General features: G+C 32.0%; 2 protein-coding genes across 6 annotated transcripts; both read right to left on the reverse strand.

The window, feature by feature from the left end:
* Positions 1-2,426: 2,426 nt before the first annotated feature.
* Positions 2,427-8,975, reverse strand: LOC101252307 (serine racemase-like). 3 transcript variants are annotated; one of them, XM_010326324.4, is made up of 8 exons: positions 8,461-8,975; positions 5,205-5,307; positions 4,014-4,222; positions 3,796-3,882; positions 3,476-3,706; positions 3,305-3,378; positions 3,030-3,216; positions 2,427-2,916 (listed from the first exon to the last, which is right to left on the reverse strand). In XM_010326324.4, exons 3-8 carry the CDS (start codon positions 4,187-4,189, stop codon positions 2,670-2,672), a joined length of 1,002 nt encoding a protein of 333 aa, XP_010324626.1. In that variant the 5' UTR covers positions 4,190-4,222; positions 5,205-5,307; positions 8,461-8,975; the 3' UTR covers positions 2,427-2,669. The 3 variants fall into 3 exon arrangements, with proteins under 3 accessions (XP_010324626.1, XP_069144086.1, XP_019070917.1); XM_069287985.1 differs by lacking the exon at positions 5,205-5,307; XM_019215372.3 differs by lacking the exons at positions 5,205-5,307; positions 8,461-8,975 and adding an exon at positions 4,949-5,189.
* A 150-nt stretch (positions 8,976-9,125) lies between these two features.
* On the reverse strand, positions 9,126-13,100 carry LOC101252608 (serine racemase). Of its 3 annotated transcripts, XM_069287984.1 has the most exons (8): positions 12,949-13,033; positions 12,131-12,323; positions 11,197-11,403; positions 10,982-11,068; positions 10,663-10,893; positions 10,166-10,239; positions 9,892-10,078; positions 9,126-9,438 (listed from the first exon to the last, which is right to left on the reverse strand). In XM_069287984.1, the coding sequence occupies exons 3-8, from the start codon at positions 11,370-11,372 to the stop codon at positions 9,192-9,194; spliced, it is 1,002 nt and encodes a 333-aa protein (XP_069144085.1). In that variant the 5' UTR covers positions 11,373-11,403; positions 12,131-12,323; positions 12,949-13,033; the 3' UTR covers positions 9,126-9,191. The 3 variants fall into 3 exon arrangements, with proteins under 3 accessions (XP_069144085.1, XP_004244611.1, XP_010324627.1); XM_004244563.5 differs by lacking the exon at positions 12,131-12,323 and having other exon boundaries at positions 12,949-13,100; XM_010326325.3 differs by lacking the exon at positions 12,949-13,033 and having other exon boundaries at positions 12,131-12,930.
* Positions 13,101-19,836: the final 6,736 nt, after the last annotated feature.

Genomic DNA, 19,836 nt, shown 5'->3' on the forward strand with positions numbered 1-19,836 from the left:
TTTGCTCTTATTCTCTATCTCATGGTTTTGCTTCTTCCTCAATTCCTTAACAAATATGTTGGTTATGTGTATCGAATGGTTTCTTCTACTCCTTAAAGGCTTACTCGAGGCATTACCCTCTAACCAACATTCTTATCAAGATTGTCCATACTTTGATTTCTGCATTTTCACTCAAGAAGATAACAATGCAGGGGTTTTTTGCATACCAAGTGTAATCTCACAAGTGGAGTCTGGGAGGGTAGAGTATATGACCTTACCCATACCTCGTGGAGGTAGCGAAGTTTTTTGCGAAAGACCATTGGCTCAAGAGCATCAAAGCAAGCAGTTATAAAAAGAAGAAGAAAATAAGACAGTAGCGGGAAAACGACAGCTAAGAAGGAAAGCAGTACAGAGCATTCAGAACCAAAGAATAGTAAAAATAATAAGAAGAAGAATAATGTGAAACAAAAATCAAACAACAAGAAATTGCGAGAATACATGATTCATATAGAAATTTGTTCCAACGAGGGGAAGATTGAATACAGAGTTTCTCATTCGTTAACGGAATTCCAAAGCACACCAAGATCAATATTGCCTCCAGAAATTACAATGCCAATATTATTGCATTCACTATAGGCTGGATTTGTCTTAAACTATTGGAAAGAACTGCAGCAAGGCCAATCTTTAGAGTCTCATAGCTTGTATTATCTCTACATCATCAACAACTATGACGTCATCCACGAGATCGCGGACGATAGGCCTGTTGACGGTAAAGGTAAATGCCAGAAGTTTAAGAAAGGTTTGATTTTGACTATGGAAAAGCTTTTTATAATAGGCAGACAGTAATACTCATATTTTCCTATGAAACAAAGGGCATTCCTTGTCCCAAAGGACTTCAATGTACTGCACTCAGACTTATCAGTCTTTTGCCCTGATCACCCACAATTTGAACGAACTGTCTTCGGCTCGAACTAGTTATTCTAATCGCTCAATCAGCTAGGCCTCAACCTTAAACTAGTTGGTATTGGCTACAAATACTAGAGTTTACACAAAGGATTTGAACCAATGACCTAAAACAATTTTTTTCAACCTCTTTACCACTACACTAGAATTTTTCCTCACGCGAGGGATGTAGTTCACAATTTGCGAGTTCATCAACACCAGTAACTTTAGCTCAGACCTAGTATATATGTTAAAAGATTCACTAAATAAGAACAGATAATGGATTTGAATGGGATGCAACAAAGTTTTGAACTTGAAACCATAAAGTTCAAAATTTGGATCCGCCTCTGTGTCAAGGGATTCAATAAAACATTTTTTCAGCAAACGGATTCAATTGAACCCCTTTACCTTTGCTCCACCTCTGGATCCAGATAATACACAAACTAATCAACCAAATAACCATATGTAAAAACACCCCTGTCAAATCCTTCAAAAATGCACTATTTCTGGAGGACCCAACACACACCTTGAAGAGAGTCCGAGCAACATAACTTATAAGTCAGTGGTCACATACTCACAACATTATTATACATCCGCTACCTTAAAATCCAACCCCTCAATGAGATAACCAACTTCCTCCATCACCAACAAACAAGATGCAGATACAGAGACACATGGATAGAGATAGCATTATCAGGGGTTCGGCAGCATTCTCTAGCTTTGGTTCAAATCATGTATATGCATTTAGGAAAATCACCAAATAAATTCAGAATCCATTACTAACACTTGAGACAGTAAAATCTTAGAATCCAGAACTTATAACTTTCAAATCCCAGCTCCGCCTCTGTTAACACAACACTTAACCAAAACAAGCATATCTAAATACACGACTATCATCTTTATCAAGAAAATAAAAATAAAAAAAGTTAACGTTTTTCATCCATAAACAACAAGAAACAGGAGAATCTTAGTAACTCCACTAGGTTAGCTACCCGAACTTTCACCTTGTTAATAAGAGTTCGATTCCCTGTCTTCCCCTCTCCATTTTCCCATTTTTAATTTAAAAAATCACGAACTTGCTGAATCAGCTGAAGAAAACATTTGGTCCATGAAAAAAACAAACTCAATTTCAGTCTAGAACAAGAGGTGTCTATTTACATGTGTATATAGTTATGCAAATCAATACAATATTATACAAACTGGGATCGTGATTGTCTATATATTATACATAAAAAGAAATATTTATATTGTCCTGAGAATAATTGTAGTAGTACCTACATTCGATGCTAGAATACAACAATAACGTCTCAGCCTAGAACAAAATAGGATTGACGATATGAATCCTCACTAAAGCTCGAACCAGATACTATTAGCAGGTAACCAACAGAAGAAGTTAACGTGCAAAAAAAAACAATAAATATTCATATAGTCAATCAATCATAATTCATATAGTCAATCAATTTATGATGAATCCTGGCGATACGAAAATTGAAAATTATGATCAATAATAGAAAAGTTGAAACATTGAATAACATCTGTTTCCAAGGATGGACATAGAGTGAAAGTTACGGATTCATCTGAAACAAGTAACTTTGGATTGAACAATGTATATAATAAAAAAACACAACTAAAGAAGAACAAATGGTAATTGATTCAGAACCCAGTAAATCAAATGAGTTATGGCAAAATTCCAAACTCTAACTACTAATTTAAATTCTGAATCTGCCTCTCGCGACTAATAGAGTTTCTCATTTATCAAAGGAATTCCAGAGCACACCAAGATCAACGTTTCCTCCGGACAGAACAATTCCAATATGGTTGCATTCACTATAGACTGGATTTTTTCGAAAACCATCTGAAAGAACAGCTGCAAGGCCTATAGCTCCACTTGGTTCCACTGCAATCTTCAGAATCTCATAGCAAAGTTTCATAGCTTGTATTATCTCCTTATCATCAACAACTATAACGTCATCCACGAGATCACGGACAATAGGCCTGTTGATGGTAAAGGTAAATGCCAGAAGTTCAAGAAAGGTTTGATTTTGACTATGGAAAAGCTTCTTATAATAGGCAGACAGTAAATTATAGTAGAAGGAGGTCGACTTTACCATGTGAGATCTCCAAGAAAAGCTCGAAGGCCATCAGCAATAGTGTTGACTTCAGATAACTTAGTAATCCTACCATTGCTCTTTGATTGGAAAGCATCATTTGCCCCCAGTGGTTCGGCAGCCAAAATGCGAATGGCGGGATTGATGGCCTTGGCAGCTAATGCAACTCCCGATATCATACCACCTCCTTCATCCCGAATCAGAAAATGAGGCTGATTTACAAATTAAAATTTCAAGTAAATAATGTATCAAAGTCTTAAAATTGTTGAATTTACCGCTGATTGGAACTATTAAAGTGTCAATATCTGAAGCTTGTTCCAGAAACTCCAGAGATATTGTACCCTGCCCACTGTAAAGATCATAAAGAAACATATTAGTAGAGAAGTATTCATTAATAGAGATCATTCTGTGTAGATTCCTAGCGAAAAAAGTGAGACTTGCGTTACCTTATAATGCGCCTATCATTAGAGGAAGGAACAAGAACAGCACCAGTATCTTGCAACACCTTGTTTGCAGTATCTTCCCGGGACTGCATCGATGGCTCACTGAAGATAACTTGACCACCGTAACGTTTGACATTCGCGACTTTGCATTTTGGAGCATCTTTTGGTATAACTATATATGCAGGGATGCCCCGCAGTTTTGCAGCCAAAGAAAGAGCTGCAGCATGATTTCCACTGAATTCGACGGGAAGTAGATTAGGGGATAATCCAAAAAATAAAATGAAGATATTTTTATTACAGAAACCAGAAATCTCTGAATGAACCTGCTATGAGTTACAACTCCTTTAGTGGCCTGATCATCATCAAGTGAAAAAATAGCATTGCATGCCCCTCGGAATTTGAAAGCTCCCCTGATAAATTGCAAGAACAAATGGCTCTTAATTAGAAGCGAAAATATCAGAAACTTTAATTCACTACAACACAGTTATATAGGAACTACTTTGAGAAAATCCCTGGCGTTCTATGTTAAAGAGTTGCTCACCCCTTCTGAAAGCATTCACATTTGAAGTACAGCTTTCTTCCAGCAATAGAATCTAACGTGTCTGAGGTGAGGACAGGGGTTTGTTGAGCAAAGGGTTTAATGCGTACTTGCGCTTCCCTGATGGAAGAGATATCGGCAGCATAAGTGTCACTAGATTTTGTGTGATTCGGTTCCATCAATGATTACTTTGGAAGTTAACAATCGCGAAGCTGTAAGCATGTGATATTTTTTGAGTCAGTCCAGGGAAGATCAATGAACAAAAATACCAAACAAGGTGGAATCTTTCAAGTCTATCAAGTGAAGATCTAAGACAAGAAATATATAATCAGTTGATTTTGAGAACAAACACAAGAATAACACGCCTCCAAGACAAATAGCCTGAGCAGACTTCATGAGAAAGGAAATTCTTTTGATCTCAACGATCAACCAAGGGAAATGATGGATTATGGATACGTTACCCATAAGCCACGGAGTCCAAATCTATAATCAAGTTTAAATTTTAATGTCAAATGATGGGTTAAATCTCAATTTCCCTAAATTTCAAACTTGAGGCCAAATCTCAATATTCTACGCCTCAAATCATAAATCTAAAGCTGAAAGCATATCTCATTACCACAATCCATCAAAATATTTAATTTTAATATATCAATGTATATAGTAATATTCTTGTTCCAAAGTAAAACATCTAAACCATACACGAATCGTTATAGAATCATTAAATCATCGTCATTTCTTACTACACAAAACATTTTCAAAAGAACCATCAAAAGAAAGCAGTTACATGGAAAATGGATGTGACCATTATCACAGTTGATTCTCTCATCATCTGCTCCATTTGGACTCTACATTATATCACTATCAAGTTCTAGCATATCCTTATCAACAAAAAATTTTAAAAAGCAACCAATAAAGCTATGAACCAAGTAAATTCTAACCTGAAGCTTAAATTGACGAGAGCTTCACTATCGGCTCAAATAAAGTTTCAGACCCTTCCTTCAAGCAAAAAGCTTTTTCTCAAAAGAACCAAGAGCTCTCTTACCCTAATATGTCTCATATACTTATATGTTGATAAGACTAAATGGGCCTAGCCCACTTCGTCGCACATAAATTAGTTACCTAAATAAGCAGATATAACTACTATATCAAAAATACATATAGTTTTAAAATATTACCAAATGTGACGTCACTTACCATTTTATAGCAAATTCACTAGCTTGTGTCCTTTCCCCTTTTTGAAGGCTGAATACACTGTATGTATCTATCAGTTAACTCTCTTACCAAATCCCACTTTAATCTGGTGGTTTAGACATGTGAAAAACTAAAATTAGAGTGTTGCCCTAAATTTGCTTTTTTTGAGTTTCTTGTGTTGTAATGCCAAATGAAGATTTAGTTTATTATGCTAATTATATTTGTTTCAAGAAAAGCTCACTTGTCATACCCCAAAAATTGCAAGGATTCAAGTAGAAGATCAAGAAATTAGATGTTTGTTTTAGTTAAATTCCCTTTTCATTTGTTTCAAGAAAAGCTCACATATCATTTTTTTTCTTCATCAAGTTTGTAGCTTTTCTTAATATTCAAGTACAAATATAGTCCTGGACTATATTTGCACTATATTAGACATAGTAGCTATATTTGCTTGTTTAGGTAACTAATTTATGAGTGAAGAAGTGGGCTAGACCCATTAATCCTTGAAAAGGAGAAGGAAACAAGCTAGTGAATTTGCTATAAAATAGTAACTGACGCGACATTTGGTAATATTTTAAAGGGAAAAGGGTCTGATATACCCCTCAACTTTGTCATTTAGAGCTGATATACTCTTTGTTATGAAAGTGGCTCATATATACCCCTACTTGTAAACAAATGGCTCACATATACCCTTTTCCTCTAACGGAAATGAAAAAAATAATAATTTTAAGCTAAATTTTTATTAACCCTTTTCCTCTAACGGAAATGAAAAAAATAATAATTTTAATCTAAATTTTTATTATTTTTTTCTAAAAAATATAATCGCATATGATTAAATTTAATCCTCGTCAAACATATTTTTTTTTTACTTTTTTTTTGTTTCAATGACTAATTTATAATTATTATTTTGATAATCAAATTTATTTATGTTTCACTAATATTCTTGTAAAACTTATTGTAGATGACCAAATTTTTTTTTCGAATACGAAATTAAATTACAATACACACAAAAAAAAATAGTTTAATTTTTTATTCTCTAAACTAAGGAATAAAAGAAAAAAAACAAAATAAGAATAAGAAATTCAAATAATTATGATAAAAGAAGTCAAAAAATAATTTATGTATGAAAAAAATTAAAATATACCTTGAACTTTGATAGAAGAATCATATATACCCCTAAATTTTAAAAAAAAAAATTAGAAGTAATAAATATAAATTTAAAACTAATTTTTTAACTTCCGTTAAATGAAGGGTATATGTGAGCCATTTTGTAATGGCAGGGGTATATGTGAGTCGTTTGTATAACGGTAAGGGCATATATGAGCCACTTTTATAACGAGGGGTATATCAGCTCCAAATAACAAAGTTGAGGGGTACATCAGACCCTTTTCCCTATTTTAAAACAATAACCATGTATCTTTGATATAGTAGTTATACTTGATTATTTATGTAACTAAATTTATGAGTGAAAAAGGAGGCTAGACCCATTTATTCTTATCAACATATAAGTATATGAGATATATAAGACATAATACATCAATGTACCCTCAACTTGACTCCAATTGACGTATATGTCCTCCAATTTTGGATATGCAAGCAAACACTTAAACTTGTATAAAATTGTATAAATAGATGCATTCATCTTACGTTGGAATTCCATATGACAATGTGTCTTATGTGAAGTTCTACATGTATTATGTCATGTAATGAACCTATCCTGAAAATAACCAAAACTGTTAAAGTGCACTTGGTAAATTGCAACTACCAAATGCGTTTTATGAGTAAACTTCTTAGGCTTGACATTTCCTAGGTGAATGGGATTTATTTCCTATTTAATATATTGTCCCACTATTTTGGATGATATTTTTCTTTGTTCCCACCTTTTCTCCCCCCTCTTCACTCATACATTAGTTACCCAACTAAGCAAATATAGCTACTATATCAAAAATACATAGTTATAGTTTTAAAATATTACCAATTGTGGCGTTAATTACCATTTTATAGCAAATTCACTACCTTGTTTCCTTTCCCCTTTCAAGGATTAATGGGTCTAGCCCACTTTTTCGCACATAAATTAATTACCTAAATAAGCAAATATAGTTACTATATCTAAAAATACATAGTACTAGTTTTAAAATATTACCAAATGTGGCGTCACTTAGCATTTTATAGCAAATTCACTAGCTTGTTTCCTTCCCCTTTTCAAGGATTAATGGGTCTAGCCCACTTCTTCACACATAAATTAATTACCTAAATAAGCAAATATAGTTACTATACCTAAAAATACATAGTAGTAGTTCCAAAATATTACCAAATGTGGCGTCAGTTACCATTTTATTGCAAATTAACTAGTTTGTTTCCTTTCCCCTCAAGGCTTAATACATTGTATCTATCGGTTAACTCTCTTACCAAATCCCACTTCCCTTAATTTGCTCCTGTTCTCAATCTCGCAATTTTGCTTATTCCTCAATTCGTGGTACAATGATTTTTCCAGTTATGTAACGGTTTTGCATAAATATGTTGGTTATGTGTATCTAATAGTTTCTTCTCCAGATTCTCAGACATCAAGTTGTTAATTTGAATTATTTTAGGGGGCTTCTCAAGCTTTTTTCTGTGTATCAATGGCGGAAGCTTCTACTCCTAAGAGTCTTTCTCGAGGTATTTCCTTCTAACCAACATTCTTATCAAGATTGTCCATACTTTGTTTTGTGCATTTTCACTCAAGAAGATAACAATGCAGGGGTTGTTGCTGCTTTAAAAGCCATGAGGAGAACTAAGTTCTGCAATGACCCCATAAAAATGCAGTCATTGGATGAACAACAACAAAAAAATCAAAGAATTTGAAAGTTGTTGCAGAAGATGCAAGTATCGATAATAAGAAAGGAAAGAGATTGTTTAAGATACATGTATCGAAAAGGGGAAAAAAGAAATTTCAACCCATTCTATCAAGGACACAAGTGTAGGGTAAGAGAGCACTTGGTTAGGTAACTTATCCCTTTCCAGACACACACAAATTTCTAGACATTACCCAAATATGATCCACAGAGGGTTTGATTGAATTTTTTTTCTTCTCGATTGTATACATTTATTATTATATTTTGCCACAATATGTATGAGATAATAAACATTGTATTTTGCCACAATATGTATGATAAAAATATGAGTAATAATACATGTATCAGATATATTACTATAACCGGAATAATGACAGAGTGGAACCAAGTATCATTTATTCAAAAATGATTAAGAAAAACAGTGTTACCTTATAAAGCGCCCGGCATTAAAGGAAGGAAAAGAACAGCACCGGTATCTTGCAACACCTTGTTTGCAGAATCCTCTCGGGACTGCATCAATGGCTCACTCGGGATAACCTGACTACCAAAACATTTGACATTCTCGACTTTACTGAATCAACTCAAAAATCCATTTGGGTCCATGACAAACAGACTCAACTTCAAATAATTTTTACACCCATTACAGCAATTTTTTTAAAAAAAAACTAAAATCAAGAACCAGTATTAGTATATAGTAGACACTGAAAATAGAAAGAGAACTAAGAGGGAAAGAATGAACCTTAATGGCTGGAAAGAACTTACAGTACCTGAGCAGGAAGATACCCCAATACTCAGTAGCTGAAATCACAGAAATCGACTCAACATTCGATGGAACTTCCATACCAAGTGTAATCCCGCAAGTGGGGTCTGGGACAATAGAGTATATGCGGACCTTATCCCATACCTTGTGGAGGTAGCGAGGTTGTTTCCAAAAGGCCATCGGCTCAAGAGCACCAAAGCAAGCAGTTATAGAAAAGAAAATAAGACAGTAGCGAGAAAATGACAACTAAAAAAAAAAGCAGTACAGAGCATTCAGAACAAAAGAACAGTAAAAAAAACAAATAATGTGAAACATAAAACAAAGAACAAGAAATTGCAAGAATACATGAATCATATAAAAGTTTGTTCCAATGAGGGGAGAGATTGAATACATAGTTTCTCATTTGTTAACGGAATTCCAAAGCACACCAAGATCAACATTGCCTCCAGAAATTACAATGCCAATATTATTGCATTTACTATAGGCTGGATTTGTTTTAAAACTACTGGAAAGAACTGCTGCAAGGCCAATAGCTCCACTTGGTTCCACTGCAATCTTTAGAATTTCATAGCAAAGTCTCATAGCTTGTATTATCTCTTCATCATCAACAACTATGACGTCATCCACGAGATCACGGACGATAGGCCTGTTCGACAGTAAAGGTGAATGCCAGATACCATTTATCAAATTGGCTCATTAGAAAAAGCAAAGTTATCAAGAGTGTGTTAGAAAACGCAAAGATATCAAATTATCTTGTTAGAAATCTCCATATAAGTGATAGAAAAAGAGCTAGCGGGTAGAAGGGCTTGGGAAAAAGGGACCAAGAGGCTTCATCAGTGCAGGGGTAAATACACTAAATTTGAGAACCAAAAAATTCTGTTGGTTGGAACCTCCAAAGATGTTGCCTCACTTGGGTGGGATCCTCAAAAATGCATACCCATAGTATTTTTGAAGAATCTAAGCAACATAGTTGAAAAAATTAGCACGATCTCTAAAACATTGAGTCATGCTGATCTTGCCGCCAACAAAACTTTGATCTTGATTGCTAAAAGCTTTAAACAGGCACAGTAATTTAGAGTAGAAGGAGATAAAACCTTACCATGTAAGGTCTCCAAGAAAGGCTCGAAGCCCATCGGCAATAGTGTTGACCTCGGATAACTTAGTGATCCTGCCATTGATCTTCGACTGGAAAGCATCAGCTGCTCCCATTGGTTCGGCGGCAAAAATGTGAATGGAAGGATTAATGGCTTTGGCAGCCAACGCAACTCCCGATATCAGACCACCACCTTCATTCCATACCAGTAACTGAGGCTGGTCTACAAATTAAAATTTGAAGAAAATGATACATCGAAGTCTTTAAAAAGTTGATTTACCGCTTATTGGGACTATTAAGGTGTCAATTTCAGAAGCCTGTTCCAGAAGCTCCAGTGATATTGTACCCTGCCCACTGTATAGACCACAAAAAAAAACATATGAAATGGAGAAATATTCATCAGCACAGATCATATTGTCTAGATTCCTAGCAAAAAGGTTCATTTTTTGGGGAAGAAGTATATTTGGAATACCAAAAACTACTATTCCATACAGTTCGATTAGAAGTTCAAGGTTGACTTGGAATAGTTCGTAATGAAATTGCTGCAAATGTCGAGAAAGATGAAATCATCATACAGAGGGATCATTAACACATAAAGTGAGATATAAGGCTCAGTTTGTCTTAGGCAGGAGATAGAATTTTAACAAAACACGTGCACACGAATACTCTTAAGGCTTCTTTGCGGGCTTTCAGGCCCCTCTCAATCTATTTTGTAGTTGAGAAGGGGGAAGTACCAAGTATCATCTAATAAAAAATAACAAAGAAAACCAATGTTACCTTATAATGCGACCATCATTATAGGGATGAATAAGAACAGCACCAGTATCTTGCAACACCTTGTTTGCAGTATCCTCTCGGGACTGCATCGATGGCTCACTCCAGATAACCTGACCACCATAACGTTTGACATTCTCGACTTTGCATTTTGGAGCATTTTTTGGTATAACTATATAAGCAGGGATGCCCCGTAGCTTTGCAGCCAAAGCAAGAGCTGCAGCATGATTTCCACTAAATATAAAAAGAAGTAGATCAGGATGTAATCCAGAAAAATAAATATAGATATTAAACCACAGAAACCAGAAAGATCTGCAAGAACCTGCTATGAGTTACAACTCCTTTAGCAGCATGATCATCATCAAGTGAATAAATAGCATTGCATGCCCCTCGGAATTTAAAAGCTCCCCTGATAAATTGCACAAACGCTGGCCCTTAATTAGAACCCTTAGGCAGAAACTCTAGTTCACTACTACACACTTATGCAGGACTACTTTGAAAGAAAACCCTTCCACTCTATGATAAAGAGCTTCTCACCCCTTCTGAAAGCATTCACATTTAAAGTACAACTTTCTTCCAGCAATAGAGTCTAAAGTTTCTGAGGTGATTACAGGAGTTCTGTGCGCAAAGGGCTCGATGCGTACTTGAGCTTGCCTGATGGAAGAGATGTCAGCAGCATAATCGTTGCTAGATGTTGGGCAGTTTGGTTCCATCAATAATTACTAGAAGTCAATACTCCTGAAGCTGAAAACATGTGGAACTTCTCATGTCAATCCAGGGAAGAACAAAATACCTAACAAGGTGCATTCTCTCAAATCTATCCTATGAAGAACTAAGACTAGAAAGATATAATCACTTAAAAACTGAGAAGAGAACAAAAGAATAATACACTTCCAATAAAAACAATAATATCATATAACATGACAAATTCTGTGAACTCGGCAAGGGGGAATCAAACATGATACCCATATTTGCCTATAAACAAAGGGCATTCCGTGTCCGAAGGACCTCAATGTACTGAACTCAGACTTATCAGTCTTTAACCCTCATCCCCCACAATCTGAACGAACTGTCTTCAGCTCGAACTAGTTATATGAATCAATCAATCAACTACGTCTTAACCCTCAACTACTTGGTCTCTGCTATAAATACTAGAGTTTACACCAAGGATTTGAACCTATGACCTAAAACAATTTTTAACCCCCTTTACCACTACACTAGAATCTTTCCTCACGCAAGGCAGGAGTGGATGTAGTTCACAATTTACGAGTTCATCTACACCAGTAACTTTAGCTCAGACCTAGTATATATGTTAAAAGATTCACTAAATAAGAACAGATAATGCATTTGAATGGGATGCAACAAAAGTTTTGAACTTGAAACCATTAAGTTTAAAATTTGGATCCACCTCTGAGTCGAGGGATTCAATAAAACATTGTTTAAGCGAACGGAATCAATTGAACCCCTTTACCTTTCTTTGCTCCGCCTCTGGATCCAGATACACAGACCAATCAACCAAATAACCATATGTAAATACGCCCCTGTCAAATCCTTCAAAAAGGCACTATTTTTGGAGTACCAAACACACACCTTGAAGAGAATCCGAGCAACATAACTTATAAGTCAGTGGTCTCATCCTCACAACATTATTCTACTTCCGCTACCTTAAAATTCAACCACTCAATGAGATAACCAACTTCCCCCATCACCAACAAACAAGATTGCAGATACACAGACACATTGATAGAGTTAGCATATATCTTTGGTTCAAATCATGTATATGCATTTTAAAAAAAATCACCAAATAAATCCACAATCCAATTACTAGCACTTGAGAAAGTTAAATCTTAGAACCCAGACCTCATACTTCCAAATCCTAGCTCCGCCACTGTACAGAACACTTCACCAAAACAAGCATATCTAAATACACTACTACCATCTTTATCAAGGAAATATAAATAAAAAAGGTACATTTTTTCATACATAAACAACAAGAAACAGGAGTATCTTAGTAACTCACTCCGTTAGCTACCCAAACTTTCCCCAATAAGAGTTTGATTCCCCATTTCTTATTTAAAATCAAGAACTTGATGAATCAGCTCAAGAAAACATTTGGGTCCATAAAGAAAACAAACTCAATTTCAGATAATTTCTAAAATCAAGAACTTGATGAATCAGCTCAAGAAAACATTTGGGTCCATAAAGAAAACAAACTCAATTTCAGATAATTTCTACACCCATTACAGCAAATTAAGAAATATACTACCAAAATCAAGATTCAGTATTAACCTTTATGAGTGGCAACAACTTAAAGTCACTGAGCAGAGAGAAATTGAAGTTCCCCAACAGTATAATCAATAGTCACATATGGGATCGTTTGGTGGCCCGAATAGATTAGACATAAATATTTCGAAATAAAATTTCATGTTAAATTTATTTATTATGATATTATCGATTTTTTATTAAACATAAATATGATTGAGAATTGAGATATTAACTTTTTATTTATCTATAGTAAAATTAAAATTTACATATTTAAAAATTAAAGTATCGAAACTAATTGTGGTAGAAAATTATTTGGCTACTCAATAAATGCGTATATCAATTCTTCTTTATCAAAAATCAATTTAATTTTAGCTTGAGACTGTGTCAGTGATTATTTCTTTATCACCTTTTGTTGTTAATAGAGAAAAGATATACAAGAAGTAGTATAGACACTAAAGGTAATTCCATTCCTATTGAATCTTTATGTTTTTTCTTTTTTATTATTTTATTTATTTAATCTTGATTTTGTTTATTGTATTTTAATATATTTTCTTTAAGTTTTTGATCTTGTTTTCATCAAATTGTGCTAAGAATCTGTAAATACAATTTGTTAATTTTGTGTGACCTTTTTAGTGTTATTTGCTTTTGATTCTTCTTTCTTAATGTTAGATTTTGATGTATTCTTTGAATATCAACTTTTTTTATTGGTTTTATGGTATTTGATATGCTTAGCCTCATTATGGTTTCAATCTAGACTAAAAGAGGTTTACACAGTTATTATTTTATTTTTGTGTGGTCTTGTTAATATGTTATATCATTGAATGTTTCTTTATTATTTATTTTTTGACTATTTTTAGTAATTTTGAAATGTATTCTCGAGGTATTGCTCAATTTTATACGTTATGTGATAGTTTTCTATTTTTTACCTTGGAATTTCAATTTTTGTTGGTTCTTTGACGAACTTTTTCATCCTTTAAGAAATGTAGTTATTACTGTCAACACATAGTATAGGATCATAGAGACATTAACTTTCAGAAAGTCATCGTAGTAATGCCACTTTTGTGATAACAATTAAAATAATAAGGTTGACCCTCACTTTTATGGTATCAATTAAATTGAAAAGTCATGCATATATATAATACAAGTGTATGTAATACAAGACCAGTGAATAAATATATGGTTCTCATATCTATATTTGATAATAGGGTAATATTACTTGACGTTTCAATTAATTCACAAAATTTGGAGTATACATGTCACCCTTCATTGTTTCAAGTTTATGATTATTTTTCTAAAAAATCTACTTTATGCCTCATTTATATATTATATACTTATATCATTTAAAAAACGAAATATTAATTAATAGGGTACACGTGTGTTGCACGTGAGCAAAGACTAGTTAAAAAAACGTATGAGGGCATGTACATTTTTTCTAATATAAAATATTTTTAGTCTTAAAAATACTAGATGATTTATTACAGGCACAAATTATTACTATTTTTTCTTCTTCTAATTTATATTTCCTTTTTATCAATTCTAGACAGGTATATAAAAGAATTTATTGAATAGTAATTACGTTTGTTTTTACTTCCTCCTAATAAAAAAGAAAGTATATGAAAATCAACTAAATTCACTATACTAATTAGCTATATCGCTTTGACTTTCAAAAGTTGTCATAATTATGTTTTTAAAGAGTTTGAGAGACCTAGTTAACTGGTCAAGTTTAAAAAGTGTGTTTGATGAAAATTAAAATCCGACACAATCTTTATATGTCAGACCTCTATGAAGACTCAACTTCGCAATTTGTGCTTTAGTCGTCATAGCTTTAAAATGCACCACAGCAAGGAATCAAACTCGGGTCTGTACTGTGGCAGTGTACTGTCCTACCACTAAGTCACTAGTGTCATTTGTTTAATGAAGGATGTATAAAACTTATAATTCTAGCTGAAATTTGACTTGTAGCGGGATATATATAATTTTTTTGGTCACAAATAAGAAATTTTGATTTCGTGCCTTCAAAATTGACAAAATTTTGATGAGGAACACTTCCCTAAAATGGATCTTATGCATTGTGATGAGATGTATAAGGTCTTTTCATTCTTTACTTGGAATCTCGAATTCAAATCTAGGAATAAATGCAATCTTAATAAACAATGTTTTACCTTGAGATTGTTTTGTTACTTAGACTAGATTGTCTTATACGTTGTGATAAGTTGTATAAGATTTTCTCATCCTTCGTTTGAGATCTCATGTTCAAATCTAGGAACATATAAAATCTTGATTCACCTAAGAGTCATCAAAAGGTCGTTTCGTTACCAAGACTAAATTATCTTATGCATTGTGACGAGATGTACAAGATTCTTTTATCCTTTATTTAAAATCTCCGTTTCAAATATAGAGACAAATACATACAATTTTGATAAGCAATGATTTACCTAAGATTCATCTTGTTACCACAAACATAAATTGTAATATACACAAAAAGATTTACGAAGCCAAGCTAGAATTTACGTGAATGTCAATGGCAAAATCAGACAAGATCGAAGGGTTTCGATAAAGGAAATCAAACTACAAAAAAAATAGGCACACAAATAAGTTTACAAAGATTCAACATATAAATTAAAGAGAAATATTAAAAATATCCCTAACTTTGACGCAGATTATTAGTTTCATCCTTAAACTATTGAAGACTTAAAACATCCCTTTACTTGACTAATTGAAGCTAAATACACCCCCGTTCTTGCAAAATTAGTGACATATACCCCTAAGTTCTCGTCAAGTTAAGGGGTGTTTTCAACACTTCTTTTGATTTTTATTAAGAACTTCATGTTCCTACAAGAGTTTGAGACCACTTACTATGACATGTTGCATATCAAGAGTATATCGGGGGTGTATCTAAGTTTAGTTAGTCAAGTAGAGAAACACTTTTAAGGTTCAGGTATAAACCTAATAATTTGCACTACGTTTAGGAGTGTTTTTGTGATTCCCTTTATAAATTATAATGTACATAAAAAGTTTTATGAAGCCAAACTAGAATTTACGTGAATGTCAAAGACAGACTCAAATGCAATTGAGGAAATTCAATAAAGAAAATCAAACTACAAAAAAAAAAAATAAGCACGCAAATAAGTTAAAAAGACTAATCTATAAATTACACTTTCTCCGTTTCAAAAAGACTGATTCTATTTCCTCTTTAGTCTGTTTAAAAAAGAATGACCCCTTTCCTTTTTTCGTAACACTTTAACTTTAACTTTTCACGTGACATGTTTAAGGCCACAAGATTAAAGGATATTTTGGTACATTTGACATAACTTTAATTTAGAACCACAAGATTAAAAAGTTTTCTTTTTTTTCTTCAACTCCGTTTCAAATCAAATAGGTCATCCTTTTTAAAACGGAGGGAATAGTATCTTAAAAAGTTTAAGCCAAGGGCGGAGCCAGATTGAATCGATTGATGATTTATCTATTACACTCAAAAAAAAATACACCAACCAGAAATCGAACCTGAGTCTATACCGTGGCAAGGTACTATTCTACCACTAGACCACTAGTACTTCTTGTTAAAACGTTGAAGGCATAAAATATATAATTTATCTCAATTCTCTTTTTTTTCCTTTCAACATATATAATTTACTTAATTATATATGTGCTAAAAGTAACATAAATTAAGAAAGTATATCATAACTACATTGAATGCAAGATTTTTTTTAATCCTTCATTTGATGTCTCAAACTCAAATTTAAGAATTAATACAATCTTGATAAGCAATGTTGCACTTAGAAGTTGGTTGTTTTTTTCTGAGGACTGAATCGTATTTTTTATTATGATGAGATATATAAGATTTCTTCATTCTTGATTTGATATCTCATATTCAAAACTAAGAATGCGTACAATCTAGATAAATAACGATGTATCTAGAAAGGTTGTTTCATTATCAGGACCAGTTCATATTATGCATCCTTCATTTGAATTCCCGAATTCAAATCTTGAATTGAATACAATTTTAATAAGCAATAAGTTTCATTTCGTTACCACAACGTGAATACTAATCTCGATAAAAAAAATTTGAAATTGTATTTATTTTATGTTCCTTATTTATATTAGCTAAGATCGATCCATTTATATAGAACATAAGATTATAATACTATTTATAGTTTTACAGATATAATCACGACATAATTTTGTGATAAATTAAATAACCATATTATAAATCTCATCGACATGAATTTAGATTAGTCGAATCAGTGAGCTACGAAATAGAAGATGCCTCGATAAATGTGTAAATGTGGGACCATGTAACAGGCCTTTAATGTTAATCTAAAAGTACATTTAATAAGATAGTATTGGCATTTTAAAATTGTCAATTCCTAAGCCCCTTTATGATATATCCTTCCAATTATCAAACTCCATATTTCATCACAATGCCCAACATAAAAAGATATAATTGGTGATGGGGACTTTTCATATTTTTATTTAAAAATAAATGTCACGGTGGAGTTATATCGTAAATATTTATTCTTTAATTAAAAATCTCGTTTTTTATTTCTTTTAAATATGTAATTATCTTTGTTAAAAAGAATTTCATCTTTTAATATAAAAATTTTCAATGCGAATTAAAACTTAGTTAAATTCTAATATTGATATCAGATATCGAACGAAAAATCTAAAAATTAAAAAATGCCAAAATTAAAGGCATGGGAAGTTTGGGACCATGTAGATATCCATTATTAGGACCATTACTTCCTATTATCAATGAAAGGATTTTGTAAGCTCTATTAGTAGATAATAAATTTTATATTTGTACTTTTGAATTTAAAAAATTGAAACTCGATTTTGAATCTCACTCTTGATTTTTAGAATTTGTAGAAAAATATTTGAGCGTTTCGATATTTTTGTAGAATAATTTGTGGCCTTGGATTAACGAATTATCATTGATTTCTTCGTAAAATTTTAGTATATATTTTATTAACCTTTGATTTAATTTTTCATTTTGATATAGGATTAAATTTTATTGGCGTTTTAATTTTAATTGATATACTGATTCATTTGACACGTGACATCAAATTAAACCTATAAATTACTTGTGGACCTTTTTAACCCTCGAAAATGGTGTCACTTCCATTGTATTTTTCATTTTCTGTTTGATATCAGTATTGGAATCAACATATATTTAGATTTATATCAAATAGAGCTTTATGTAAAAAAAATATTTTTATCAAGAATTTTTACTATATTGAAAATTAAAATTTAAATTTGAGATTTTTAATTAAAGAAAGAATAACTACGTTACATTCTTTAGTGGTGTGTCAATTTGATCTCGATATTAGCTATATAAAATTCATCTTTTTATCCGTTTATAGAAAATCACTAAAATGATTTCTTATGTTTGATATAAGTTCAAAATAATCGTCTAAAAGTATGCTCTCAACAATTTTAGTTTTTAATAGTTTTACAAAAGTGAAAATTCTACTAAACGAAATGAGTTTGTTAGATTTAATGAAAACGCTAAAAAAGAAAATAATTTCGCAAAAACTCATAATTATAGGTATTATATAATTTTATAGTTTAAGTTAGTATTTTTTTTGTCTTAATCTAGACTAGGGTGCAACATTCTTATTTCTAATTTTTTTCTATGTTTGGTCTATGATTTAGTTTACAATCCATAGGACTTAATTAGATTTTTTTTCTTGATGTTTATGGTTTAAAAACTATTTGTCCTTTGAAGTAGTTACAATGGAAACTTATTGATTAAAATTGTTAAATATTTGATAGAGATTGAAAATGTGCAAAGATATACTTCCTCCGTCTTATTTTAAGATTTTGAAATTAAATAAATCTATTTATTATATAACTTTTAAATTGTTAATTATTATTTTATATGTCCAACAATAATTATTTACTATTCACTCGACATATTCCTTAACTTTTTGTTTAAAAAAGAATGACCTAGTTTTCTTTTTAGTCTGTTTAAAAAAAGAATGACCATTTTCCTCTTATTACAACACTTTAACTTCAACTTTCACGTAACATGTTTAAGGCCACAATATTAAAAGACATCTTGGTACATTAAACATAACTTTAATTTAGAACCATAAAATTTAAAAAATTTCTTTTTTTTTAACTCCGTTTCATGTCAAACTAGACCATTTTTTTTCTAAACGGATGGAGTAGGAACAGTAACGGACCCAGGATTTTCATTCAGGAGGTTCGAAAAATAAAAATATAAACGTGTAAATAAGTCTTTCGAAATGGGCCCTTTGAATTTCTTTGGGTTTAAAACCACACTTTTGACACGTTTTTAAAATAAAAAATATTTGAAAAACAAGACTGATTTTTTTAAAAAACAAAAATAAACTGAACCTATAAAAGAAAATAAATAAATGTTACTGTAGGGATTCAAACCTGGGACATGTAGCTTAATATTTAGGGGTCTTACCATTGAACCATATATTTTTATTTGTTATTATGGGAATTCAAAATATATGAATCTACAGAAATATAGAAAATTTCCTTATATATATATATATGGTATTTTTTTGTCGAGGGTGTTCGGATGAATACCCTGGACTCCACGTGGATCCGTCCACGAGTAGTAATAATATTACTTATATTTTATCCTTAGACTTTATTAAATTCAATGCTTTGAAAAATATGTTACATAATAAATAATATTTAATAATAACGATAAAATAGACACAATTTTCTAATTAGAACAAATATTGTTGGACAATAATATCATGAACAATTATTATTAGACGAAAAAAATATGACTTTTATTACTTTACATAGTTTACACATTTATGAATTTCATTTTAAAATAAATCAAGCATCTATATAGATAAATCTCCGATCATATTTCAATGGTGTTTCGAAAAATGAAAAATATCATGTAAGTTGAGATAGAATTATTAA

This window comes from Solanum lycopersicum, chromosome 8 (assembly GCF_036512215.1).
Source record: "Solanum lycopersicum chromosome 8, SLM_r2.1".
NCBI classification, from domain to species: Eukaryota; Viridiplantae; Streptophyta; class Magnoliopsida; order Solanales; family Solanaceae; genus Solanum; species Solanum lycopersicum.